The sequence below is a fragment of the Phocoena phocoena genome, chromosome 8 (assembly GCF_963924675.1).
Source record: "Phocoena phocoena chromosome 8, mPhoPho1.1, whole genome shotgun sequence".
Classification (NCBI taxonomy): Eukaryota; Metazoa; Chordata; class Mammalia; order Artiodactyla; family Phocoenidae; genus Phocoena; species Phocoena phocoena.
In genome coordinates this window covers 21175367-21199682 of record NC_089226.1, presented here as the reverse complement: position 1 = coordinate 21199682, position 24316 = coordinate 21175367, and the positions used below count along the sequence as shown (strand labels likewise).

Here is a 24316-nt window from a genome sequence, read left to right as displayed (position 1 = left end):
TCATTTGTGTTATATAAACCTTCATTTAAAATTAAAGAATTAAAAGTACAGCTAAGAACACAGTCATGATCTGCATGAGAGGATTCACCATCATGCACCCTAGTCCCTAATGTGGTTATTTTTTCTGTTTCCTGGGCCTCTCGAGCTTAGACTTGTTTTCATTTCAGAGAAAATAAAGTAGCTCTGCTGAGCTCTACCCCGCCAGGGCCCAGCCGCTGCACTATCGGTGTGTGTTGACCCAGTGGTACCTGTCCACCCGGTGCCCAGCAGCAGGCCTGTGACCCTTAGGGATCTTATGCAATGCATGATAAGCATTTCCTAGGAGGCCCATTCGGCCATCCCCCATATTGTTTTTGCGGGGAATATGGAACCAAGATTGAAAGGGCTGTTTCAAGTTTTCAACCTGGGGAGAAAAAAAGAAGAAAAAAGGAGCATGATGATTTTCTGTAAACTGATAAGCCACTTCTAAGGATTAAATATAAACCCATAACTCAAAGGTTCAACTTTTCAAAAGCATAGGAAATACAAATGAATAGAAATCAAAGTAGATCATTATCTTTGGAAAACTGAGTTGCATTTTAGGGTATGAAGTAAGTCACTTCATATCTTTTAACAAAATTCTTTAGTCCAACCAAGAATTTTAAAAACAAAACATTTACTCAAATTAGAATATATTCCTGTGTTCTCTCCAACGTGATCCCTACCTCGCTCAACCCAAAACTATCTAATCACAATCTCTGGGGTTGAGGTCTAGAAACATCCATCTTAAACATCTCAGATGACCAATATAAATGTTTTGCAGACCACACTTTCAAAGGACATTGTTCTAAAAGAATATAGCTGACTACAGATCTGATCCTTAGATTAAGAAGATCTCTCTAAGCATAAAAATAGAATTAAGGGCAAACATTTTACTACATAATTTTAAACTTTACATATAGAACTAAATATAAACTACATATATAGTTTAGAAAACTAAACAAGCTAGCGGAAAAAAGTTTTCCAGTAATATGACAAGGGGTTAAAATATTTCTAACCTTTGAAAAGCCTTTAAAAACACATTAGGGCCTCAAATGATAAATGGGTGAAGGAGAAAAAATTCATAAGACAGTAAGTAACTACAACACTTAGGTACATGGAGTTTTTGTTTTAATGTTTAATTTAGTTAATAAAAATGATATTTTTCAATGAGAATACCCAATTTTAGGGAAAATGATAAACACTTTCACATAGAGCTGGTAAGACTACAAAGACATCTTTCTAGAAGGTACTTTGTCCTGTGTTAAGAACTCATAAAATATTCATACACAATGACCCAGTAACTACATGTCTGAGAATCAAATCTCTAGAAATAACTTAGAATTTTGACATCTCTGTAAAAATTAGCTTTTTTACTATCACAATAATATGAAAACAACCTAGATGTCTTCCAATAATACATTAGCTAAAAAATTATAAGGGAAGCAAATGATTTAAAATATTTAAATTGCTTTAACGTGTCAATACATAAGTGATAAAGAAAACAAATTTACATACATACAAAGGGTCAGAGATTCTCCCTAAATCAGTGCGCACTCAGCCAAGTAGAGGGTATAAAGAGAGAGAAGGAAGAAAAAAAGACAGAAAAGGTTTTGCCAGAATATTATTACTGTGATTTTAATCTTTATAATCTTTCCATATTTTCCAATTATTTGTTTCTTTGCTTTTACAGTGAGCATACTCTTTTCAGAATTAGAGTAGAAAAAAAATGTACAGAGAAGAAATGGAGAACATTTTACCTGATAAATACTCTTTGGATTGCTGACTTTAGGAATTATCTGAGGCTCTTTGTTACAACTTTCTTCATCAGAGGAAGTGCCAGAGGAGTAGTCTAATGTGGCTCTATTAACAGCATCACTGATTTGTTGGGATAATTTCCATTCCTCCCATCTGTCTTTGAAAGAAGCAATTGTAAATGGATGATTTTTCTCACCATACCTAAGTAGGAAAGGAAAATAAAGCATTCATTAAGGATTCAAATTCTCACAGGTTTTATCTCTAATCTTTTCTGGAAACAACTCAGTAATTTACAAGAAGAGTTACTTTTAAAAAAAAAAGAAAACAAATTCTCAAAGCTTGGCCAAGATAGTGGAGTAGGAAGATCCTGAGCCTACCTCCTCTCATGGGCACACCAAGATTACAACTATTTAGAGAGCAACTATTGATGAGAGACTGGAATCTAGCAGAAAAGATTTCTACAACTAAAGTTATAGAGAAGGAACCACAATGAGACCAGTAAGAGGGGCAGAGTCATGGTATAGGTCAGACCCATACCCCTGGGTGGGCAACACACAAGTGGGGGGCTAATTACAGTTGTAGAGGTTCTCCCAAAGAAGCAATGGGTCTGAGCCCCACATGGAGCTTCCCAGACCAGGGATCCTGTACCAGGAAGATGTGCCCTCAGAATGCTTGGCTTTGAATGCCAGTGGGGCTTACTTTGGGAAAGTCAGAGGGCTGTGGGAAATAGAGATGCCACTCATAAAGGGCCCACACAAAATCTCCAGGACCCAGGGCAGAAGCAGTAATTTGAAAGGAGCCTGGGCCAGACTCACCAGCTGATCTTGGAGAGCTTCCTGGAGAGGCAGGGGGCAACTTGAGCTCATCCTGGGGACACAGACACTGGCAGCAACCATTTTGGGGAGCTTGTTCTACCACGTGGACATTCGTGCTGGCAAGCGCCATTTTGAAATCTTTCCTCTAGCTTATTAGAACCAGGACCCAGACCCGCCCATCAGCCCTTCAGCACCAGTGCTGATATGCCTCAGGCCAAGCAACTACAGGTGGGAAAACAGCCCCACCTACTAGCAGGTACACAGCCTTAAGAGCCCCTGAGCCCACAGATGCCCCAGGATGCAGCACTGTCCAACAGAGGGCCCAGGGCCTGGCCCCACACACCAGTGCACCAGCACTAGCCCCAGGACCCACAGGGCCCTGCAGGCAGAGACCCCAGGACCCAGCTCTGCCTACCAGTGAGAAGGAATCGGCCCCAGGATACCCTGGACCCTGACCCCACCACCAAGGAGCCAGCACCAGCCCAGGGAGGAACCTCACCCACCAGTGGGCATCCTCAAGACCCCTGGGCCCTGGCTTCCCAGCCCACCCACCAGCAGGCTGACATCAGCTCCAAGATCACCTGGGCCCAGGCCCCATCTACCAACAGGCCAACACTAGCTCTGAGACTCCTTGGGTCCCTCAGCCAGCCATTCGGGGATACAGCCCCACCTACCAGCAAGCCAAAACAAGCTTTGGGGCACCTCAGACCCTGTAGCCAGCTATGTCAGGGAGCTGCCCCACCCCCCAGCAGGCCTATACCAGCTAACTCTAGGACCCACAGGCCCTGCAGCCAGAAATTTCAGGACTCAGCTCTAGTGAGCCAGTGAGCCAACACTAGCCCCTGCACCCTCTCAACCAGAGCCCAACCCATTGGCAGGCCAACACCAGCTCCAGGACACCATGAACCCCTCAGCCAGCCACCTTGGGATCCAGCCCCATTCACCAATGGGCCAGCATCAACTCTGAGACACCCCACAATGCACAACCAGTTGTATCAGGAACTGACCCTACCCACCAGCAGGCTGACACTAGAACTGGAAACCTCAGCCCCACAACCACCAAGGCCAGAACCCAGCTCTGCCCATCAGTGAGCCAGCACTAGCCCCAGGACCCCCTTCCCCATGGTTCCACAGCCAGTTTCCTAATGACCCAACATCACAACCAGCAGCTGGCAGCCTCCATACATGGCAGGGCCTGGCAACCAACCAGATCGGGGACCAGCCCCACCTACTAGACCACCCACAGTAGTCAGTCCACCACAACATAAGGACCCACACATCCCACATAGGGGGCACCCCTAGAGCATATAGTTCTGGTGACTAGAGGGGAGTGCACTGCTGGGATGCACAGGATGTCTCCTACAAAAGGCTACTTCTCCAAAGCCAGGAAATGTTATCAACCAACCAGATACATAGAAATAAAAACAAATTGGGCAAAATGAGGAAACAGAGGAACATGTTCCAAATGAAGGAATGAGATAAAACCCCAGAAGAAGAATTTTAGGATAAAGGTAATCTACCCAATAAAGAGTTGAAGGTAATGATCATAAAGATGAACAAAGAACTTGAGAGAAGAATGTAGGGAAATAGTGAGAAGTTAAACAAAGAGTTAGAAGATACAGAGAAGAACAAAGCAGAACTGGAGAATTTCACTGAAGTGAAAATACACTAGAAGGAATCAACAGTAGACTAGATGATACAGAGCAACAGATCAGTGAGCTGGAAGACAGAGTAATAGAAATCACTGAAGCTGAAACAGAAAAAAAGAATAAAAAGAAATTAGAATACTTTAAGAGATCTCTGGAAAAACACCAAGAATGCTAACATTCACATTATAGGGATCCTAGAAGGAGAAAAGAAAAAGGGTCAGAGAATATATTTGAAGACATATAGCTGAAAACTTCCCTACCTGGCAGAGGAAACAGATATCCAGGTCCAGGAAACACAGAGAGCCTCAAACAGGATCAACCCAAGGAGGAACACACCAAGATACATTGTAATGAAAATGGCAAAAATTAAAGATAAAGAGAGGATATTAAAAGCAAGGAAAAAGCAACAGGTTGCATGTAAGGGGGCTCCCCATAAAGCTATCAGCTGACTTTTCAGCAGAAACTCTGCAGGTCAGAAGGGTGTGTTGCAGTATATTTAAAGTGATGAAATGAAAAACCTATGGCCAAGAATATTCTACTTGGCAAGGCTTACCCTCAGATTTGAAAGAGAGATCAAAAGTTTTACAGATAAGCAAAAGCTAAAAGAGTCCATCATCACCAAAGCAACTTTACAAGAAATGTTAAAAGGGGCTTCGTTAAGCAAAAAAGGAAAACCACAACTAGAAACATGAAAATTATGAAAGGAAAAAGCTCATTGGTAAAGGCAAAATATACAATAAAGGCAGTAAGATCAACCACATACAAAGCTAATAGGAAGGTTAAAAGACAAAAGTAGTAAAATTGCCTAGATCTGCAATAAGTAGTTAAGGGATACACAAAACAATTAGATAGAAAATATGATGTAAAAAAGCAGTAATCATGAGGGGGGAGGAGTAAAAATGCAGGGTTGTTAAAATGCATTTGAAATTAAGAGATGAGCAATTTATTTATTTTTTTTTTAAACATCTTTATTGGGGTATAATTGCTTTACAATGGTGTGTTAGTTTCTGCTTTATAACAAAGTGAATCAGCTATACATATACACATGTTCCCATATGTCTTCCCTCTTGCGTCTCCCTCCCTCCCACTCTCCCCATCCCACCCTTCCAGGCTGTCACAAAGCACCGAGCTAATATCCCTGTGCCTTGCGGCTGCTTCCCCCCAGCTATCTACCTTACTACGTTTGTTAGTGTGTATATGTCCATGACTCTCTCTCGCCCTGTCAAAACTCACCCTTCCCCCTCCCCATACCCTCAAGTCCGTTCTCCAGTAGGTCTGCGTCTTTATTCCTATCTTACCCCTAGGTTCTTCATGACATTTTTTTCCCTTAAATTCCATATATATGTGTTAGCATACGGTATTTGTCTTTTTCTTTCTGACTTACTTCACTCTGTATGACAGACTCTAGGTCTATCCATCTCATTACAAATAGCTCAATTTCATTTCTTTTTAAGGCTGAGTAATATTCCATTGTGTATATGTGCCACATCTTCTTTATCCATTCATCCGATGATGGGCGCTTAGGTTGTTTCCATGTCCTGGCTATTGTAAATAGAGCTGCAATGAACATTTTGGTACATGACTCTTTTTGAATTTTGGTTTTCTCAGGGTATATGCCAAGTAGTGGGATTGCTGGGTCATATGGTAATTCTATTTGTAGTTTTTTAAGGAACCTCCATACTGTTCTCCACAGTGGCTGAACCAATTCACATTCCCACCAGCAGTGCAAGAGTGTCCCCTTTTCTCCACACCCTCTCCAGCATTTATTGTTTCTAGATTTTTTGATGATGGCCATTCTGACTGGTGTGAGATGATATCTCATTGTAGTTTTGATTTGCATTTCTCTAATGATTAATGATGTTGAGCATTCTTTCATGTGTTTGTTGGCATTCTGTATATCTTCTTTGGAGAAATGTCTATTTAGGTCTTCTGCCCATTTTTGGATGGGGTTGTTTGTTTTTTTGTTATTGAGCTGCATGAGCTGCTTGTAAATTTTGGAGATTAATCCTTTGTCAGTTGCTTCATTTGCAAATGTTTTCTCCCATTCTGAGGGTTGTCTTTTGGTCTTGGTTATGGTTTCCTTTGCTGTGCAAAAGCTTTGAAGTTTCATTAGGTCCCATTTGTTTATTTTTGTTTTTATTTCCATTACTCTAGGAGGTGGGTCAGAAAGGATCTTGCTGTGATTTATGTCATAGAGTGTTCTTCCTATGTTTTCTTCTAAGGGTTTGATAGTTTCTGGCCTTACATTTAGGTCTTTAATCCATTTTGAGCTTATTTTTGTGTATGGTGTTAGGGAGTGATCTAATCTCATACTTTTACATGTACCTGTCCAGTTTTCCCAGCACCATTTATTGAAGAGGCTGTCCTTTCTCCACTGTACATTCCTGCCTCCTTTATCAAAGATGAGGTGTCCATATGTGCGTGGGTTTATCTCTGGGCTTTCTATCCTGTTCCACTGATCTATCTTTCTGTTTTTGTGCCAGTACCATACTGTCTTGATTACTGTTGCTTTGTAATATAGTCTGAAGTCAGGGAGCCTTATTCCTCCAGCTCCTTTTTTCGTTCTCAAGATTGCTTTGGCTATTCGGGGTCTTTTGTGTTTCCATACAAATTGCGAAATTTTTTGTTCTAGTTCTGTGAAAAATGCCAGTGGTAGTTTGATAGGGATTGCATTGAATCTGTAGATTGCTTTGGGTAGTAGAGTCATTTTCACAATGTTGATTCTTCCCATCCAAGAACATGGTATATCTCTCCATCTATTTGTATCATCTTTAATTTCTTTCATCAGTGTCTTATAATTTTCTGCATACAGGTCTTTCGTATCCTTAGGTAGGTTTATTCCTAGATATTTTATTCTTTTTGTTGCAATGGTAAATGGGAGTGTTTTCTTGATTTCACTTTCAGATTTTTCATCATTAGTATATAGGAATGCCAGAGATTTCTGTGCATTAATTTTGTATCCTGCTACTTTACCAACTTCATTGATTAGCTCTAGTAGTTTTCTGGTAGCATCTTTAGGATTCTCTATGTATAGTATCATGTCATCTGCAAACAGTGACAGCTTTACTTCTTCTTTTCCGATTTGGATTCCTTTTATTTCCTTTTCTTCTCTGATTGCTGTGGCTAAAACTTCCAAAACTATGTTGAATAAGAGTGGTGAGAGTGGGCAACCTTGTCTTGTTCCTGATCTTAGTGGAAATGCTTTCAGTTTTTCACCATTGAGGATGATGTTTGCTGTGGGCTTGTCATATATGGCTTTTATTATGTTTAGGAAAGTTCCCTCTATGCCTACTTTCTGGAGGGTTTTTATCATAAATGGGTGTTGAATTTTGTCGAAAGCTTTCTCTGCATCTATTGAGATGATCATATGGTTTTTCTCCTTCAATTTGTTAATATGGTTTATCACATTGATAGATTTGCGTATATTGAAGAATCCTTGCATTCCTGGAATAAACCCCACTTGATCATGGTGTATGATCCTTTTAATGTGCTGTTGGATTCTGTTTGCTAGTATTTTGTTGAGGATTTTTGCATCTATGTTCATCAGTGATATTGGCCTGTAGTTTTCTTTCTTTGTGACATCCTTGTCTGGTTTTGGTATCAAGGTGATGGTGGCTTCGTAGAAGGAATTTGGGAGTGTTCCTCCCTCTGCTATATTTTGGAAGAGTTTGAGAAGGATAGGTGTTAGCTCTTCTCTAAACGTTTGATAGAATTCACCTGTGAAGCCATCTGGTCCTGGGCTTTTGTTTGTTGGAAGGTTTTTAATCACAGTTTCAATTTCAGTGCTTGTGATTGGTCTGTTCATATTTTCTATTTCTTCCTGATTCAGTCTTGGCAGGCTGTGCATTTCTAAGAATTTGTCCATTTCTTCCAGATTGTCCATTTTATTGGCATAGAGTTGCTTGTAGTAATCTCTCATGATTTTTTTTATTTCTGCAGTGTCAGTTGTTACTTCTCCTTTTTCATTTCTAATTCTATTGATTTGAGTCTTCTCCCTTTTTTTCTTGATGAGTCTGGCTAGTGGTTTATCTATTTTGTTTATCTTCTCAAAGAACCAGCTTTTAGTTTTATTGATCTTTGCTATTGTTTCCTTCATTTCTTTTTCATTTATTTCTGATCTGATTTTTATGATTTCTTTCCTTCTGCTAGCTTTGGGGTTTTTTTGTTCTTCTTTCTCTAATTGCTTGAGGTGCAAGGTTAGGTTGTTTATTCGAGATGTTTCCTGCTTCTTAAGGTGGGCTTGTATTGCTATAAACTTCCCCCTTAGAACTGCTTTTGCTGCATCCCATAGGTTTTGGGTCGTTGTGTCTCCATAGTCATTTGTTTCTAGGTATTTTTTTATTTCCTCTTTGATTTCTTCAGTGATCACTTCATTATTAAGTAGTGTATTGTTTAGCCTCCATGTGTTTGTATTTTTTAAAGATCTTTTCCTGTAATTGATATCTAGTCTCATGGCGTTGTGGTCAGAAAAGATACTTGATACAATTTCAGTTTTCTTAAATTTACCAAGGCTTGATTTGTGACCCAAGATATGATCTATCCTGGAGAATGTTCCATGAGCACTTGAGAAAAATGTGTATTCTGTTGTTTTTGGATGGAGTGTCCTATAAATATCAATTAAGTCCATCTTGTTTAATGTATCATTTAAAGCTTGTGTTTCCTTATTTATTTTCATTTTGGATGATCTGTCCATGGGTGAAAGTGGGGTGTTAAAGTCCCCTACTATGAATGTGTTACTGTTGATCTCCCCTTTTATGGTTGTTAGTATTTGCCTTATGTATTGAGGTGCTCCTATGTTGGGTGCATAAATATTTACAATTGTTATATCTTCTTCTTGGATCGATCCCTTGATCATTATGTAGTGTCCTTCTTTGTCCCTTTTAATAGTCCTTATTTTAAAGTCTATTTTGTCTGATATGAGAATTGCTACTCCAGCTTTCTTTTGGTTTCCATTTGCATGGAATATCATTTTCCATCCCCTTACTTTCAGTCTGTATGTGTCTCTAGTTCTGAAGTGGGTCTCTTGTAGACAGCATATATAAGGGTCTTGTTTTTGTATCCATTCAGCCAATCTGTGTCTTTTGGTGGGAGCATTTAGTCCATTTACATTTAAGGTAATTATCGATATGTATGTTCCTATTTCCATTTTATATATTGTTTTGGGTTCGCTACTATAGGTCATTTCCTTCTCTTGTGTTTCGTGTCTAGAGAAGTTCCTTTAGCATTTGTTGTAAAGCTGGTTTGGTGGTGCTGAACTCTCTCAGCTTTTGCTTGTCTGTAAAGGTTTTAATTTCTCCATCAAATGTGAATGAGATCCTTGCTGGGTAGAGTAGTCTTGGTTGCAGGCTATTCTCCTTCATCACTTTCAGTATGTCCTGCCACTCCCTTCTGGCTTGTAGGGTTTCTGCTGAGAGATCAGCTGTTAACCTTATGGGGATTCCCTTGTGTGTTATTTGTTGTTTTTCCCTTGCTGCTTTTAATATGCTTTCTTTGTATTTAATTTTTGACAGTTTGATTAATATGTGTCTTGGCGTGTTTCTCCTTGTATTTATCCTGTATGGGACCCTCTGTGCTTCCTGGACTTGATTAACTATTTCCTTTCCCATATTAGGGAAGTTTTCAACTATAATCTCTTCAAATATTTTCTCAGTCCCTTTCTTTCTTTCTTCTTCTTCTGGAACCCCTATAATTCGAATGTTGGTGCGTTTCATGTTGTCCCAGAGGTCTCTGAGACTGTCCTCAGTTCTTTTCATTCTTTTTTCTTTATTCTGCTCTGCAGTAGTTATTTCCACTACTTTATCTTCCAGGTCACTTATCCGTTCTTCTGCCTCAGTTATTCTGCTATTGATCCTATCTAGAGTGATTTTAATTTCATTTATTGCATTGTTCATCGTTGCTTGTTTCATCTTTAGTTCTTGTAGGTCCTTGTTAACTGTTTCTTGCATTTTGTCCATTCTACTTCCAAGATTTCAGATCATCCTTACTATCATTATTCTGAATTCTTTTTCAGGTAGATTGCCTATTTCCTCTTCATTTGTTAGGTCTGGTGGGTTTTTATCTTGCTCCTTCATCTGCTGTGTGTTTTTCTGTCTTCTCATTTTGCTTATCTTACTCTGTTTGGGGTCTTCTTTTTGCAGGCTGCACTTTCGTAGTTCCCGTTGTTTTTGATGTCTGTCTCCAGTGGCTAAGGTTGTTGAGATGAGCAATTTAAATAATCACGTATATAGATTGCTATATATAAACCTCATGGTAACCAAAAATTAAAATCCATAATAGATACACAAAAAACAGAAAGAAATTTGAACATAACACTAAAGATAGTCATCAAATAATGAGGGAAGAGAGAAAAGAAGAAAGGAACAAAATAACTACAAAAACAACACCAAGACAATTAATAAACTGGCTGTAAGTACATATCAATCAATAATTACGTTAAATGTAACTGGAATAAACGTTCTAATCAAAAGATATAGAGTGACTGAAGATACAAAAACAATACTCATATATGCTGTCTACAAGAAACTCACTTCATATCTAAAGACACACATACACTGAAAGTGAGAGGACAGGAAAAGGTATACCATGTAAATAGAAATGAAAAGAAAGCCAGGGTAGCAATACTTACACAAAGTAGACAAAGTAGACTCTAAGATAAAGTAGACTTTAAAACAAAAACTGTAACAAGAGACAAAGAAGGACATTACATAATGATCAAGGGATCAATCCAAGAAGAAGGTATAACAATTGTAAATATATATGCACCCAACATAGGAGCACCTAAATATGTAAAGTTAATATTAACAGAGATACAGGGGCAACTTGACAGTAATACAATAATAGTAGGGGACTTTAACTCCCCACTTATATCAATGGACATATCATCCAGACAGAAAATCAAGAAGGAAACACTAGCCTTAAATGACACAGTAGACCAAATGGACCTAACAGATATCTACAGGGCATCCCATCCAAAAGCAGCAGAATACACATTCTTTTCAAGTGTACATGGAACATTCTCCAGGACAAATCACATGCTAGGCCACAAATCAATTCTCAGTACATTTAAGAAGACTGAAATCATATTGAGCATCTTTTCTGACCACAATGCTGCAAAACTAGAAATCACTATAAGAAAACTGAAAAAAAAAAACCCCGCAAACATGTAAAGGCTAAACAATATAAACTAAACAACCAATGGATCATTGAAGAAATCAAAGAGGAAATCAAAAAATACCTGGAGACAAATGATAACAAAAACACAATGATCCAAAAATCTATGGGATGCAGCAAAAGTAGTTCTAAGAGGGAAGTTCATAGTGATACAAGCCTACCTTGGGAAACAAAAGTCTCAAACAGCCTAACCTTACATCGAAAGAAACTAGAAGAAGACAAAGTCCAAAGTTGATAGAAGGAAATAAATTATAAATATCAGAGCAGAAATGAAATAGAGACAAAAAACAAACAAAAAATAGGTCAATGAAACTAAGAGGTGGTTCTTTGAAAAGATAAACAAAATTGATAAACCTTTAGCCAGACTCATCAAGAGAAAAAGAGAGGGCCCAAATCAATAAAATCAGAAATAAAAAAGAAGTTACAAACAATAAAAAGATCACAAGAGATTGCTATGAATAACCATATGCAAATAAAATGGACAACCTAGAAGAAATGGACAAATTCCTAGAAATGTACAATCTCCCACGACTGAACCAGGCTGAAATAGAAAACATGAACAGACCAATTACCAGTAATGAAATTGAATTAATAATGGAGAAAAAAAAAGAAACCCCCAAACAACAAAATTCCAGGACCAGACAGCTTTACAGGTGAGTTCTAGAAAACATTTAGAGAATAGTGAACACCTATCCTTCTCAAACTCTTCCAAAAAATTGCAGAGGAAGGAACACTTCCAAACTCATTCTATGAGGCCACATCACCCTGATACCAAAACCAGACAAAGATATCACAGAAAAAATTACAGGTCAGTATCGCTGATGAACATAGATGCAAAAATCCTCAACAAAATATTAGCAAATCAAATCCAACAATACATTAAAAGGATCATACACCATGTCAAGTGGAATTTATCCCAGGAATGCAAGGATGGTTCAATAACCACAAATCAATGTAATACATCACATTAACAAGTTGAATAAAAGATCCTATTATCATCTCAATAGATGTACAAAAACCTTTCAGCACTATTCAACATTCATTTATAATAAAAACTCTCCACAAAGTGGGAAGAGGGAACATCTCTCAACATAACAAAGGCCATATATGGTAAGTCCACAGCTAACATCACACTCATCATAAAAAGTTGACAGCATTTTCTCTAAGATCAGAACAAGACAAAGATACTGACTTGCACCTCTTTTATTCAACATAGTATTCAAAACTCTAGACAGAGCAATCTGACAAGAAAAAGAAAAGGAATCCAAATTGGAAAGGAAGAAGTAAAACTGTCACTGTTTGCAGATGACATGATAGTATACACAGAAAATCCTAAAGATACCACCAGAAAACAATTTGGTAAAATTGCAGAATACAAAACTAGTATACAGAAATTTGTTGCAGAAATCTGTTACATTTCTACACACTAACAATGAACTATCAGAAAGAAATTAAGAAAACAATCTCATTTACCATCACATCAAAAAGAATAAAATACCTAAGAATAACTAAGGAGGTAAAAAACCTGTACTCAGAAATTTATAAAACACTGATGAAAGAAACTGAAGACAAAAACAGATGGAAAGATATACAATGTTCATGGATTGGAAGAATTAATATTGTTAAAATAACCATAATATCCAGGGCGATCTACAGATTCAATGCCATCCCTATCAAAATACTAATGGCATTTTTCACAGAACTATAGCAAATAATTCTAAGATTTGTATGAAAACACAAAAGACCCCAAATAGCCAAAGCAATCTTGAGAAAGAACAGAGCTGGAGGTATCAAGCTCCTGCACTTCAGCCTATATTACAAAACTCTGGTAATCAAAACAGTATGATACTGGCACAAAAATAGACATATAGATCAGTGGAAGAGAACAGAGAGCCCAGAAATAAACCCATGCACCTATGGTTAATTAATCTATGACAGAGAGGCAAGAATATACAATGGGGAAAAGACAGTCTCTTCAATAAGTGGTGCTGGGACAACAGGGCAGCTACAAGTAGACAATGAATTTATAACAGTTTCTCACACATATAAATAAACTCAAAATGGATTAAAGACCTATATGTAACACTGAAAACCACATAAACTCCTAGATGAAAACATAGGCAGAAACCTAATATAAATTGTAGTAATATTTTTTTTGGATCTGTCTCCTAAGGCAAATAAAACAAAAATAAACAAATAGGACCCAATTAAATTTAAAAGCTTTTGCACAGCAAAGGAAACCAAGAAAGCAAAAAGATAACCTACTGAATGGAAGAAAATATTTGCAAATAACATAACTGACAAGGAATTAATATCCACAATATACAACTCAATATGAAAAAAACAACAAACAAACAACCCAGTCAAAAAATGGGCAGATAGGATTGGTTCAAGATGGCAGAGTAGAAGGACATGCTCTCACTCCCTTTTGTGAGAGCACCAGAATCACAACTAAGTGCTGAACAATCATTGACAGGAAGACACTGGAACTCACCAAAAAAGATACCCCACATTCAAAGACAAAGGAGAAGCCACAGTGACATGGTAGGAGGGGCACAATCACAATAAAATTAAATCCCATAACTGCTGGGTGGGTGACTCACAAACTGAAGAACACATATACCACAGAAGTCCACCCACTGGAGTGAAGGTTGTGAGCCCCACGCCAGGTTTCCCAACCTGGACATCTGGCAATGGGAGGAGGAATTCCTAGAGAATCAGATTTTGAAGGCTAGAGGGATTTGATTGCAGGACTTCGACAGGACTGGGGGAAACAGAGATTCCACACTTGGAGGGCACACAGAAAGTAGTGTGTGCATCAGGACCCAGGAAAAGGAGCAGTGACCCATAGGAGACTGAACAAGGCCTACCTGCTAGTGTTGCAGGGTCTCCTGCAGAGGCAGATGGTGTCTGTGTTTCACCATGAGGACAAGGACACTGGCAGCAGAAGTTCTAGGAGGTACTCCTTGGTGTAAGCCCTCCAGAGTCTGTCATTAGCCTCACCAAAGAGCCCAGGTAGGCTCCAGTGCTGGGGCATCTCAGGCCAAACACTCAATAGGAAGGGAACCCAGCCCCACCCATCAGCAGACAAGCAGATTAAAGTTTTACTGAGCTCTGCCCACCAGAGAAACACCCAGCTCTACCCAACACTAGTCCCTCCCATCAGGAAACTTGCACAAGCCTCTTAGATAGCCTCATCCACCAGAGGGTAGACAGCAGAAGCAAGAAGAACTACAATCCTGCAGCCTGTGGAACAAAAACCACAATCACAGAAAGACAAGATGAAAAGGCAGAGGGCTATGTACCAGATGAAGGAACAAGATAAAACCCCACAAAAATAACTAAATGAAGTGGAGATAGGCAACATTCCAGAAAAAGAATTCAGAATACTGATAGTGAAGATGATCCAGGAACTCGAAAAGAATGGAGGCAAAGATCGAGAAGATGCAAGAAATGTTTAACAAAGACCTAGAAGAATTAAAGAACAAACAAACAGAGATGAACAATACAATAACAGGTGGGCTTCCCTGGTGGCACAGTGGTTGAGAGTCCGCCTGCCAATGCTGGGGACACGGGTTCGTGCCCTGGTCTGGGAGGATCCCACATGCCGTGGAGCGGCTGGACCCGTGAGCCATGGCCACTGAGCCTGCACGTCAAGAGCCTGTGTTCCACAACAGGAAAGGCCACAACAGTGAGAGGCCCGTGTACTGCAAACAAAAACAAAAACAAAACAATACAATAACTGAAATGAAAAATACACTAGAAAGAATCAATAGCAGAATAACTGAGGCAGAAGAACGGATAAGTGACCTGGAAGACAGAATGGTGAAATTCACTGCTGTGGAACAAAATAAAGAAAAAAGAATGAAAAGAAATGAAGACAGCCTAAGAGACCTCTGGGACAACATTAAACGCAAAAACATTGGCATTATAGGGATCCCAGAAGAAGAGAGAGAGAAAGAACCCTATAAAATATTTGAAGAGATTATAGTCGAAAACTTCCCGAACATGGGAACGGAAATAGTCACCCAAGTCCAGGAAGCACAGAGAGTGCCATACAGGATAAACCCAAGGAGAAACATGCTGAGGCACATAGTAATCAAATTGGCAAAAACTGAAGACAAAGAAAAATTATCGAAAGCAGCAAAGGAAAAAGGACAAATAACATAAAAGGGAACCCCCATAAGGTTAACAGCTGATTGTTCAGCAGAAACTCTACAAGCCAGAAGGGAGTGGCATGACATATTTAAAGTGATGAAAGGGAAGAACCTACAACCAAGATTACTCTACCCAGCAAGGATCTCATTCGGATTCGATGGAGAAATCAAAAGCTTTACAGACAAGCAAAAGCTAAGAGAATTCAGCACCACTAAACTAGCTCTACAACAAATGCTAAAGGAACTTCTCTAAGTGGGAAACAAAAGACAAGAAAAGGACCTACAAAAATAAACCCAAAACAATTAAGAAAATGGTCATAAGAACATACATATCGATAATTACCTTAAACATGAATGGATTAAATGCTCCAACCAAAAGACACAGGCTTGCTGAATGGATACAAAAACAAGACTCATATATATGCTGTCTACAAGAGACCCACCTCAGACCTAGGGACACATACAGACTGAAAGTGAGGGGATGGAAAAAGATATTCCATGCAAATGGAAATCAAAAGAAAGCTGGAGTAGCAATACTCATATCAGATAAAATAGACTTTAAAATAAAGACTGTTACAAGAGACAAGGAAGGACACTACATAATGATCAAGGGATCAACCCAAGAAGAAGATATAACAATTATAAATATATATGCACCCAACATAGGACCACCTCAATACATAAGGCAACTGCTATCAGCTCTAAAAGAGGAAATCAACAGTAACACAATAACAGTGGGAGATTTTAACAACTCACTTACACCAAAGGACAGATCATCCAAAGAGAAAATTAATAAGGAAACACAAGCTTTAAATGACACGATAGACCACATAGATTTAATTGATATTTATAGGACATTCCATCCAAAAACTGCAGATTACACTTTCTTCTCAAGTGTGCACGGAACATTCTCCAGGATAGATCAAATCTTGGGTCACAAATCAAGCCTCAGTAAATTTAAGAAAATTGAAATCATATCAAGCATCTTTTCTGATCACAACACTATGAGATTAGAAATCAATTACAGGGAACAAAAAATAAAACACACAGACACATGGAGGCTAAACACTACGTTACTAAATAGCCAAGAGGTCACTGAAGAAATCAAAGAGGAAATTAAAAAATACCTAGAAACAAATGACAGTGAAAACACGATGATCCAAAACCTATGGGATGCAGCAAAAGGAATTCTAAGAGGGAAGTTTATAGCAATACAATTCTACCTCAAGAAACAACAAACATCGCAAATACACAATCTAACATTACACCTAAAGGAACTAGAGAAAGTAGAACAAAAAACCTAATGTTATGGGCTTCCCTGGTGGTGCAGTGGTTGAGGGTTCGCCTGCCGATGCAGGGAATACGGGTTCGTGCCCCGGTTCGGGAAGATCCCACATGCTGTGAAGCGGCTGGACCCGTGAGCCATGGCCGCTGAGCCTGCACGTCCGGAGCCTGTGCTCTGCAACAGGAGAGGCCACAACAGTGAGGGGCAGGCCCGCATACCGCAAAAAAAAAAAAAAAAAAAAAAAAAAAAGCAAAAACCTAATGTTAGTAGAAGGAAAGAAATCATAAATATCAGAGCAGAAAAAAATGAAAAAGAGACAAGGAAAGCAATAGCAAAGGTCAATAATATTAAAAGCTGGTTCTTTGAGAAGATAAACAAGATTGATAAACCATTAGCCAGACTCATCAAGAAAAAGAGGGAGAGGACTCAAATCAATAAAATTAGAAATGGAAAATAAGTTACAACAGACACCGCAGAAATACAAAGCATCCTAAGAGACTACTACAAGCAGCTCTATGCCAATAAAATGGACAACCTGGAAGAAATGGACAAATTCTTAGAAATGTATAACCTTCCAAGACTGAGCCAGGAAGAAATAGAAAATATTAACAGACCAATCACAAGTAATGAAATTGAAACTGTGATTAAAAATCTCCCAACAAACAAAAGTACACAACCAGATGGCTTTACAGGTGAATCTATGAAACAATTAGAGAGGAGCTAACACCCATCCTTCTCAAACTCTTCCAAAAATTGCAGAGGAAGGAACACTCCCAAACTCATTCTGTGAGGCCACCATCACCCTGATACCAAAACCAGACAAAGGTACTACAAAAAAAGAAAATTACAGACCAATATCACTGATGAATATAGATGCAAAAATCCTCAACAAAATACTAGCAAACAGAATCCAACAAAACATTTAAAGGATCATACACCACGATCAAGTGGAATTTATCCCAGGGATGCAAGGAGTCTTCAATATACACAAATCAATCAATGTGATACACCATATTAACAAACTGAAGAAGAAAAACCATATGATCATCTCAATAGATGCAGAAAAAGCTTTTGACAAAATTCAACACATATTTATCATAAAATCTCTCCAGAAAGTGGGCAGAGGGAACCTACCTCAACATAATAAAAGTCATATATGACAAACCCACAGCAAACATCATTCTCAATGGTGGAAAACTGAAAGCATTTCCTCTAAAATCAGGAACAAGACAAGGAGGTCCATTCTCACCACGATTATTCAACATAAAGTCCTAGCCACGGCAATCAGAGAATACAAATTGCAAAAGAAATAAAACTGTCACTGTTTGCAGATGACATGATACTATACAGAGAAAATCCTAAAGATGCCACCAGAAAACTATTAGAGCTAATCAATGAATTTGGTGAAGTTGAAGGATACAAAATTAATACACAGAAATCTCTTGCATTCCTATACAATAATGATGAAAAATATGAAAGAGAAATTAAGGAAACATTCCCATTTACTATTGCAACAAAAAGAATAAAATGCCTACGAATAAACCTACCTAGGGAGATAAAAGACCTGTATGCAGAAAACTATGACACTGATGAAAGAAATTAAAGATGATACCAACAGATGGAGAGATATACCATGTTCTTGGATTGGAAGACTCAATATTGTGAAAATGACTATACTACCCAAAGCAATCTACAGATTCAATGCAATCCCTATCAAATTACCAATGGCATTTATTTATTTATTTTTTTGTGGTACATGGGCCTCTCACTGTTGTGGCCTCCCCCATTGCAGAGCACAGGCTCCGGACGTGCAGGCTTAGTGGCCATGGCTTACGGGCCCAGCTGCTCCGCGGCATGTGGGATCTTCCCGGACCGGGGCACGAACCCATGTCCCCTGCATCGGCAGGCGGACTCTCAACCACTGCGCTACCAGGGAAGCCCACCAATGGCATTTTTTATAGACGTAGAACAAAAAACCTTACAATTTGTATGGAGACACAAAAGACCCCGAATAACCAAAGCAGTCTTGAGGGCAAAAAACAGAGCTGGAGGAATCAGACTCCCTGACTTCAGACTATACTATGAAGCTACAGTAATCAAGACAATATGGTACTGGCACAAAAACAGAAATATAGATCAATGGAACAAGATAGAAAGCCCAGAGATAAACCCACGCACTTATGGTCAACTACTCTATGACAAAGGAGGCAAGGATATACAATGCAGGAAAGACAGTCTCTTCAATAAGTGGTGCTGGGAAAACTGGACAGCTACATGTAAAAGAATGAAATTAGAACAGTCCCTAACACCATATACAAAAATAAACTCAAATTGGTTTAGAGACCTAAATGTAAGGTGGGATACTATAAAACCCTTAGAGGAAAACATAAGAACACTCTTTGACATAAATCACAGCAAGATCTTTTTTGACCCACCTCCTAGAGTAATGGAAATAAAAACAAAAATAAACAGATGGGACCTAATGAAATTTCAAAGCTTTTGCACAGCAAAGGAAACTACAAACAAGACAAAAAGACAACCCTCAGAATGGGAGAAAATATTTGCAAACGAATCAACAGACAAAGGATTAATCTCCAACATATATAAACAGCTCATGCAGCTCAATATTAAAAGAACAAACAACCCAATCTAAAAATGGGCAGAAGACCTAAATAGACATTTCTCCAAAGAAGACATACAGATGGCCAAGAAGCATATGAAAAGCTGCTCAACATCACTAATTATTAGAAAAATGCAAATCAAAACTACAATGAGGTGTCACCTCACACCGGTCAGAATGGCCATCATCAAAAAATCTACAAACAATAAATGCTGGATAGGGTGTGGAGAAAAGGGAACCCTGTTGCACTGTGCGTGGGAATGTAAATTGATACAGCCACTATGGAGAACAATATGGAGGTTCCTTAAAAAACTAAAAATAGAATTACCATATGACCCAGCAATCCCACTGCTGGACATATACCCAGAGAAAACCATAATTCAAAACCATAATTCAAAAATGCACCCCAATGTTCATTGCAGCACTATTTACAACAGCCAGGACATGGAAGCAACCTAAATGCTCATCAACACATGAATGGATAAAGAAGATGTGGTACATATATACAATGGAATATTACTCAGCCATAAAAAGGAATGAAATTGAGTCATTTGCAGAGACGTGGATGGATCTAGAGACTGTCATACAGAGTGAAGTAAGTCAGAAAGAGAAAAACAAATATCGTATATTAATGCATATATGTGGAACCCAGAAAAATGGTACAGATGAACCAGTTTGCAGGGCAGAAACTGAGACACAGATGTAGAGAACAAACATATGGACACCAAGGGGGGACAGTGGTGGGGGGTGGGTGTGATGAATTGGGAGATTGGGATTGACATATATACACTAATAAGTACAAAATGGATAACTAATAAGAAACTGCTGTATAAAAAAATAAATAAAATAAAAATTTTTTTAAATGTTCAGAAGACCTGAATAGATATTTTTCCAAAGAAATGAACATACAAATGGCTAACAGGCACATAACGAGATGCTCAACATCTTACATTATTAGAGAAATGCAAATCAAAACAATGAGACATCACCTCACACCTGTCAGTATGGCTATCATCAAAATGTCTACAAATACCAAATGTTGGCGAGAACATGGAGAAAACGAAACCCTTGTACACTATCGGTGGGAATGTAAATTGGTGCAGCCACTATGGAAAACAGTATGGAGGTTCCGCAAATTAAAAGTAGGATTACCATATGATCCAGCAATATATATCCTAGGTATATATCCAGAAAAAAAAACACTCCTGGGTACATATCCAGGAAATTTGAAAAGATGCATGCACCCCAATGTTCAGGGCAGCACTATTTACAATAGCTAAGACAGAAGCAACCCAAGTGTCCATCAACAGATGAATGGATAAAGAATATGTGGCATGTATATATACAACTGAGTACTACTCAGCCATAAAAAAGAATGAAATTCTGCCATTTGCAGCAACATGGATGGACCTAGAGAGTATTACACTTAGTGAAGTAAGTCAGACAGAGAAAGTCAAATACTGTACTATATCATTTATATGTGGGATCTAAAAAATAAAACATATGTATATAGCAAAACAGAAACAGACTCAGCAGACATAGAAAACAAACTAGTGGTTATCAGCAGGGCAAAGGGAAATGGGGAGGGGAAAGATAGGGGTAGGTACAAACTACTATGTATAAAATAAATAAGCTACAAAGATATAGTACAGCACAGGGAATATAGCTAATGTTTTATAATAAATTTAAATGGGGTATAATCTGTAAAAACTTTGAATTACTATGTTGTATACCTGAAACTAATATAATTTTGTAAATCAACTATACTGCAATTAAAAAAAAAAACAAATTGAAATGGCTTGACAGCAAAGCACATTGAGAGACATTATGACCTTCAGCTACTAATACTGTCGTAATTGGCAGGGGTCAAGGATTCTATAAAAGCTTTCCAGGAATTAACTAAGATAAAGTCAGACTACTTTCTTTTGATTCAACTGATGGACTGAATTGCCGATGGTAAATAACTCCTCTTCCCCCTTGACACTGCCTATAATACTTGGACATTACAATCTACAGTTGGCAATATGATGCAGTGATTAAAGTCAAATTTCAAATACTATGCAAAAATCTTTGTGCTTCCCACTCCATCCACCCTAATTGGGAAGTCTGTGTTGTCTGATATAGTTTGCATCTAGTCTTAGCCACCCTGTGCCTTCCCTGCTAATCCAGGGCTTTGGAGCATCACCTTTCACAAAGGTGCATAGAGCTGACTAAATACCCTAAGATTTCCAAGGGCCGCAGAGCGCACAAACTAACTCCAATGAGATTACTCACCTACAGCACACTTCAAAGGGATCTACCCATATGGTCATCTCCTTCGGAAGTCCCAGGTGAGAAAAATCCACATTACTTTCAGCACAAGCCCTTTCTAGAATAGGATCTTTATTCTGATTATTGTTTATCCTGATACACCTTTAAAAACAAGGAAAGGGAAACAAAGATGTGGTGACAGGTACTTTAGCTGGAGAATCATGTTGTAGGCAAGAAACTCCAATACACACAGCTCCCACCTCACTCCCATCTTTCCTCAACTCCTTGGCCACCCTCCAGTTTTACAGCAAGAGTAAAATACCGACTTTTTACACAGCAACTCAGAACATGGATTCCATTACTAAGTCACACCAAAGGTTCACTGTATAACCTTCAGGGTAAACACAAGTTAGAAATTGTTTAATCCACCTCACATAAATAGGTTTGCTCTACAGTTTTTGACTTGTACTATCACCTACCACATCTCCTTTTTTCAAGTCCAAGTTCAAACAAATAAATTTGAGCCCATAAAATTTTCATTACTTAAAGGCTGCCAACAAAATCATCGCAGGTGGTTACCTCCCTTTGCCATGCATATCAACTCTCACCTGAAAGCTTGCCCTTTAGAAGGGTGATCAGAGTGCCAGTGACTTCTGTATGTTTCAAACAAGATCGTCATCAACTTTTCTGCAAAGTCTTCTATCTGTTGTTTACTCAATTTATCATGTTTTTTTGCTAATCTTGTGACAAAGAAGACTGTTGTTGCTATTTCATCTCTCATGATTCAAGAAGAGTCGACGAGTCGGTCTGCAGCCATTAAAAGGAGGCAAAGAGAAATTAAACAGAAACAAGGGTCTAACTTATTATCAACATGTAATTGCCATTTGGAAATTTTATATACCTTAAATTTAAAACAGAAGTCATTTGTTAGTCTTTAATGAACTAAAAAAAAGCACATCAATACTATGAATCAACAAAACAGCCAGAAGCACCAATTCCTCAACTAACCTTTAATGATTTTCAAATCATTTGAATGATTTTCAAAGAAAAAAAATCTTTTAAATACTGTAATACACTTAAACAAATGAATCATTATGCAAATTAAATGCTTTTAAAAGTCTGGACATGGGACAGTAAATTACTCCAAGTGCCAGTGTTGAAAACCTATTTACAGAGAGCAAAAACATTTCAGGATACAGTAGCTCCTAAAATGCCGCTCTCAGGTTGCACACTTTAAGTAAAAGTTAAGACTAATCAAATATATATTAAACTTGCCAGCAAAAGATCTTTAGCCCAACAGAAAGTGGGCCAGAGTTAGAAGACACTCTCACCACACTTGCTTTGTCAGTTTTAAGCTGCAGTTTATATAAACCTGGGCCCTCAAACCTGATAGGTGTTAGCCTTACACAGGTGCTGTCCTTTAGGATAATTGACAGCTTTTTCCAGGTCCGCATCAGATTGCTCCTTGGCATATGCAGAGTGGGTTCCTTCCTAAAGGTGTTTAAAGATCTTCCAACTGGATTTCTATCTTCTATTTTGCTCTTAAAGTCTTACCTTTTATGACATTGATTAAGAATCAAGCCTTCTCCTTTCCATATCCTAAGAGCCTACATTCCAATATTTTTGTCTCTCATAACTATCAACATATTAAAGAAGTTTGTCTTGGATCTATTCTGAAACTAAAGACAACTCTCTTTGAATAGTCATTATATTGACTACGCACATTTTTCACTAAAATGCTTATTTGTAAAATAAGTGGACGAGACCTCAAAGTTTATCTAGTCTCACTAGCTCTCAAAGCATAGATCGCTGATCACCTGATTTGGACCCACTGAGCTGCTTGTTAAAAATGCAGATTCCAGGACCTTATCCCAGACCCACTGAATCAATACTTCTGAAGGCATACCTGGGAATCAGTATTTAACAAGTTCCCTCTGGTGATTCTTATACTCACTAAATTTAAGAACCACAACACCTGGCATATGTCTTTAACACCCATCATAAGTGGTCGTCAGGTTCTCTGTCACTGAAAAAGAATTCATTCTCTTACAAGGAAGCCCATTTCTTTTCTAAAAAGTTCCAAATGCCAGGAGGTCCTTCCTCTCCTTGAGAAACTACATCCAACTCTCTGATTCTCTATATTTGTAGCCTAATTGTTTCCCTCTGGAACCATACAGATTGTATCTAATCCTCCACCACAGGAAGACGCTTCAAATACTAGCTATTCAGCATCCCTTGAGACTCCTCTCTGAGGGCGGTGGCTAACTATTCTTAGCTTTTCCACAGTTCTTCCCATAAACATGTTACTCAGACATTTCGCCATGCTCAGCACTCACATCTGGATGAGTTTCGGTGCACCAGTAATCCTCTTTCAAAGTGTAAAGCCCAGAAGCCCAATGTTCCCGATGTGTGCTCTGCCATGACAGAATAGAATGGGACTGTTAACCTCCCTTGCTCTGAGTACTGTATTTCTAGAACACAGCCTCAGGTGGCATTCGCCTTGGTGGTAGTGGCATCATACCTCTGCTTCACGCTGAACTAGCACTTAGTCTTTTCCGCTAATGTTATTGTTTTTGTCACATCTTTCCTTCCTG

At 38.5% G+C, this 24316-nt stretch overlaps 1 protein-coding gene across 1 annotated transcript; it reads right to left on the bottom strand.

Annotated features, from left to right (window-relative positions):
• Positions 1 to 220: 220 nt before the first annotated feature.
• BTG4 (BTG anti-proliferation factor 4) lies at positions 221 to 22503 on the bottom strand. The gene is made up of 4 exons (XM_065883123.1): positions 22331 to 22503; positions 21747 to 21884; positions 1779 to 1977; positions 221 to 403 (listed from the first exon to the last, which is right to left on the bottom strand). Exons 1-4 carry the CDS (start codon positions 22501 to 22503, stop codon positions 221 to 223), a joined length of 693 nt encoding a protein of 230 aa, XP_065739195.1.
• Positions 22504 to 24316: the final 1813 nt, after the last annotated feature.